The 5,556-nt window shown below is 29.7% G+C and overlaps 2 protein-coding genes across 2 annotated transcripts; both read left to right on the forward strand.

Moving 5' to 3' along the window:
* Positions 1 to 350: 350 nt before the first annotated feature.
* LOC124490926 (putative 4-coumarate--CoA ligase 2) lies at positions 351 to 2,443 on the forward strand. Its single transcript, XM_047053511.2, has 4 exons — positions 351 to 652; positions 718 to 1,639; positions 1,710 to 2,198; positions 2,259 to 2,443. Exons 1-4 carry the CDS (start codon positions 557 to 559, stop codon positions 2,393 to 2,395), a joined length of 1,644 nt encoding a protein of 547 aa, XP_046909467.2. The 5' UTR covers positions 351 to 556; the 3' UTR covers positions 2,396 to 2,443.
* A 210-nt stretch (positions 2,444 to 2,653) lies between these two features.
* LOC124500310 (uncharacterized) lies at positions 2,654 to 5,305 on the forward strand. Its single transcript, XM_047064368.2, is given in 4 exon segments — positions 2,654 to 3,126; positions 3,570 to 4,124; positions 4,192 to 5,124; positions 5,126 to 5,305. Coding segments are annotated over 4 exon segments (2,064 nt in total). The 5' UTR covers positions 2,654 to 2,730.
* The last annotated feature ends 251 nt before the right edge of the window (positions 5,306 to 5,556 follow it).

Raw genomic sequence — 5,556 nt, forward strand, 5'->3', positions numbered from 1 at the left:
ATGTATGATGATTTTTTTTTCATTTGATTTAATGTTATTTTACCGCCCTCTATCCATAGATAAATGGATGGATGAAAGAAGAAAAAGAAGAAAAGGACCATGAAAATAAAAAATGATAATTTGATTCACGTCAAGTTTATTCAGTTATGCGCAGGTCTTTCAACATGATGATTGTATTTGATGATGGTGGGTCACTTATTTCGAGATGCAAATGATTTCAAAATGAACTCAAAAAAAAAACCGATATGAATGATGTTATCATGATGAAAAACTTTCGTTGTGATATTTAATGGCAATCATCATCATCATCATCATCCAATCACATCTCCCTTGATGATCGATGATGATGAACAAAATGTATAGAACTTTATCATTTCAAATGTCTTGGTTATCATCATTTGAGATTAAAGTCCAATATCCAAACAAAATAAGCAAAAATCGATATGAAAATCAATGATTAAAGTCAGTAAAAATTAAGAAATACTTTTTGTTTCGGCTTTCTTGCCATTGACTTTGTGATTGTCCTTTTTTTATCGTTACCAATCATAATAATAAAATGTCTAAATCAATCGACAAGAATTTGAAAACAATCGGTGAATATTTATTCAAAAATGGTCAAATTTCAGCTCGATTAAAGGATCAAATTTTTCTGGTTTGTTCATTCATTCATTAATTCATTCATTCACTCATTAATAATTCTGGTTTGATTTATTCTAGACTGAAGCAAAAACAGGAAAACAATTGAAATATGGCCAACTTGAAGATCAATCACATTCATTGGCCATAGCAATGCTTCGAGAATTTGATTTTCAATCTAATGATATCTGTGCCATAATGTCCGAAAGTTGTATTGAATATACAATCATTATTAATGCTTGTCTATTGTTGAATGTTCCATATACATTGATAGCACCGGTAATTGGTCCATTTTTTATTGGTGAACGATTGGATCAGACCAAATCAAAATGTTTATTCATTTCTAATGAATATTATTTTAAATTAGAACAAATGTATCGACAATCCAAATGGCAACATCTTCGTGATTATGTCAAGATTGTTGTCATCAATTATGATCAAACATTTGATGATGATAAACAATACAATTCTACAACGATAAAATTTGATGAATTAATTTCAAAATTTAAAAATGAAAAAATATCAACAATACCTTATTATGGTAACAATGAATCATCCATCGATGATTTGGTTACAATAATATTTACATCTGGTTCAACTGGACGACCAAAAGGTGCTTGTCATACACATCGAACATTATTAACAAATGTTATTGAAATGAAATCTGTTGAAACATTAGCGAAATATAGTCATCAAACAATGTTACTTACATTTCCATTGGGACATGTTAGTGGAAATTGTTTACTATTTGTTGCACTTATCTCTCAAACACCGATTGTTTTATTAAATTATAATGAAATGGATCGAATATTTGATGTGATTGAAAAATATCGTTGTGTTCAGGTATTTGGTTCAGCTAATATTGTTAATTTGTTGGCAAAAAGTGATTTGACTAGCCATCGAGATATATCATCGGTAAAAATGGTGCTAACAGCTGGTTGTAAATTATCGACAAGTACGGCAGAAATTTTAGCAAAAAAGCATGGAATTCAAATTTTAGATGGTAAGATAATATCATCATGATTCATAAAAACCTGGAATCACTAAATGATTGATTAATTATTATCAACTAGCTTATGGTTGTACTGAATGTCTTTATATATCAATCGGTGTGAGCAGTCAAAATGTTGGAAAACCATTGCCTTCTTTTCAATTGAAATTGATCGATAATTTAACGAAAAATGAATTGACAAACTCTTCATCGGAACAATTGGGTGAAATTTCTATACGTGGTACAAGCCGTTTTCGTGAATATTATGGCAGACCAGATGAAACAAAAAAAGCTATAGATAATGATGGTTGGTTTCACACTGGTGATGTTGGATTCATCGATAATAATGGCTGTCTTCATATTACCGATCGAATTAAAGAGATTATTAAATATAAAGGTTGGTCAGTGTTTCCAGCGGAAATTGAATTATTTCTCATGACACATGATGATGTTATCGGTGTTGTTGTTGTTGGTGTTAAACACATTGAATACAACGAGGTTCCAAGAGCATATGTTACTGTAAAATCAGAATCATCAATAACTGAGGAACAACTGCATCAATTTGTTAATGGTAATAGAAACAAACAAAGATATATTTACCTCATACCATCACTGAATTTTTTTTCCATAGATAATCTTGGCTATCATCAACGATTAATTGGTGGTCTTTTGATTGTAGATCAATTACATTATAATCAAATGGGTAAAATTGATCGACGTTTTTATAAAGATTTATGTGCCAATGAAATTCTGGACAATAATGATTGAAATTGAGTTTAATTATTCGAATAAACACTATTTGAAAATTGAATCGAATATTTTTTGTTTTTTTTTTTATTTTTTCAGAGAGAATCTGAATCTCGTGACATCTATCGGTATGATGATGTAAACTGTATTCTAGAATATCGTGATATCTGTTCACAATAGATGGCGTTGTCGATTGTGTTTTTTTTCTTTGTTGTTTGATTCGAATCATCATCATTTATTCATGAGCAATTTGCAAATTGTCCTAAAAATAAAATTGATTTCAGCATTTTTTTTTTAAATCATATGCAAATGCAATTTTAGAAATTAATTTGATCATCATCAAATTGATCGACAAAATGATGTTAAAAACTGTGTTGATTTTCATAATAATCACACCTATCGTGATCATATCATCAACAACAAAAAAATTTGATTGTCCAACGGCCAATTTTGATGCTTCCGTCGCAATCAATGAATGTTTTGCATTATTATTTAATGCAAAATTCATGTGGCTGTTGGATGTCTGTAATTTTCGTCTATCGACAGTATATAATTTTGAGCCTGAATTGCTGAAATGTTTTCATAATGATGGACACAATGGACCGAATCGACAACAACAACAACAACAATCGAAACAATATGAAAATGAACAACGGCAACAATTAATTGCATGGAATCGTTTTCGAAAAATGAAATCAACTATAATGATGTATAATAATTATCCAAATTCAAATTTTATCTGCATGGAATTGGTATGTATGAATTTTATTTTTTGCCTGTGAAAGGTTTTTTGATGATGAAATGTTGAATGTATGTTATATGATCATTTCATTTTTTTTTCTCATCTTAATTCATCCAAAATTTCTATCTATGACCATACCGCCCGCGTACATATAAATTCGGATTTATAATTGAATAATGTCTCTTGAAACATTCGGAAAAAAAAATTTCGATTCAATTCTGTCATTCAATGGCGAGAGAGAAAGAGAAAGAGACGTAGAGAGAAAGAAAAAATCTTTTCACAGGAATAGAAAAAGAAAAATTTAGCCGTCATATCATTCTTATCTGATTATTGAATTATTTTTTCATGACTCAATATTATTGATTTGTTTGATGGTCGAAAAAAAATATTAGTTTTTTTTTGTCTTTTTTTTCACATTTTCTCTATGGTGGCCTCATCCGATTTCATTTCAAGAATAATCAAATTTGTTATTTTCCCATCATCATAACTGAACAATATCCAAGTAGTGAATTTTTAAACACAATCGGAAATATGAATTCAATGGAAGATGAAATGTTTAGAAGCTCATGCCAATCGGATGTCATTGATGATGATTTTGATGACAGCATTGTTCATGATGGCCAAAAAATAACAACGACGACAACGACAAGGATAATCGAAATGGCACATATGTATTATCATGTTAGTTCATCAAAAGGAACGAAAATATATCGGTTACATGGGCGAAATTTTTATGCCGATATTGTTTGGACACCATCATCATATGATTGGAATCGTTTAGTTTTTTCAGTAAAATTGTTCAAATTAATGAGTGATCAATACAATAATCATAATCATAATGATGATGATCCACCAATGATGAAACCGTCAACTGAAAGGCCTGATTTTGATCCTGAATATTTATTATTAGAAAATGTTAGCACATTTTTAATCATGCCAACCGATATTGAAGTAATGGTATTTTTTACTACAAATGAATTTTGTATTATAAATTATTTTACTAAAAACGTAAGATAAGCCTCAAGATGAAACTTTTATTTTTATTGGACTAAAATTTTTTTTTTTGTTAAAATAGTGTGGCCGAAGATCGACAAGAGATTTATTTGGTTGTGATGATGATGATGATGATGATGATGGTTATTCGGAATTCAGTGACGGTGATGATAGCGATCGACCACATAACATGACAATTGTCAACATTATGGAAAACGATCAATCGTTTAATGAACCATCAAACAACAACAGTAACACTGCATCAATGACTACGGCCAAAATTCTTTTGGATACCATAAAAAAATCAACATCAAATGAAACAAATAAACAAAATAAACGCAAAATGTCAACATTAACACCGCCTATGCCACTGCCGACAATGGCAACATCAACATCAACCAATTCAATAGTAAAAAACATTTCAACTGCAGATTCTATTGTTAGTAGCAGTAAATTTGTATCAACAAAAACGACAACTGTGATGCCAATTTTTCCATCCAAAAATGATGATGATGATGATGATGATAATGGTACTCAACCGAATGAAACCAATTTATCTAGGGCAACAACAGCCGTACAGCGGCCGTCAATAACGACTGACAATTCTATTGTAGAATCACATGAAAAACGAAACAAAAAAGATGAAATTGAACAAATTATCGTGACAACAGAATCGTCATCAGTACTTTGTCACATCATCACTGCTACTAATGATAATAATAACAAAAAGAATAAGAAAATTTCAAAAACCACCAAGATACCACCAATACATAGCATAGCAACCGTTACCTCTAATTATGATTTAGATAGCAACAAACCAACAAATTCTCATGTCATTGAAAATCATGTGGTTAACAAAAGTATTCATCATTCATCGTCAGAAAAGAAACCAAATAAAGAAACTCATGACGATGTTGATGGTGATGTGAATGAAAAGATTTTTTCTCAAGAAATAACATGTGATATTGATTGTGTCATGTTGAAACTAAAAGAAATGAAAAATCTTGATCAAAGGAAAACGTGGCATGTCTAAAAATTTTGACAACAACAACGATGATGTTGATGAATATTTATCATCATCAAATAATTATAGTATAAAAAGTATCATCAACATAATGATAAAATCGGATATTATTCATGGACATTTTCTTAAAAATGGATCATTCATTATTGGTCGTATTATTTTTAGAGGTTAGTTTTTTTTGTTTGTTTGTTGATAATTCAACTTAATGTGTTTTTTTTGTCCCTTATAAATGTAGCATTAAAATTCGTCATTATAACATCATTGATAATCGGTTCAATTATAATGTTGATCATTTTATCCATACATCGTTTACGTTTTAAAGATTTTCGTGCCGATATTTTTCTTTATATAATGTTGTCATTTTTCACACAAAAACTTAAACAAACATAATGAAATATTGCTTCAAAATACCCGGTTCATGTT

Source organism: Dermatophagoides farinae, chromosome 10 (assembly GCF_024713945.1).
Source record: "Dermatophagoides farinae isolate YC_2012a chromosome 10, ASM2471394v1, whole genome shotgun sequence".
Taxonomy (NCBI): Eukaryota; Metazoa; Arthropoda; class Arachnida; order Sarcoptiformes; family Pyroglyphidae; genus Dermatophagoides; species Dermatophagoides farinae.

Coding starts and splice junctions, on each gene's coding strand:
- LOC124490926 (XM_047053511.2), top strand. CDS start 557: ATGTCTAAATCAATCGACAAGAATTTGAAAACAATCGGTGAATATTTA. Junction 1,640..1,709: donor TGGAATTCAAATTTTAGATG/GTAAGATAATAT, acceptor ATTATCAACTAG/CTTATGGTTGTACTGAATGT. Junction 2,199..2,258: donor ACTGCATCAATTTGTTAATG/GTAATAGAAACA, acceptor TTTTTTCCATAG/ATAATCTTGGCTATCATCAA.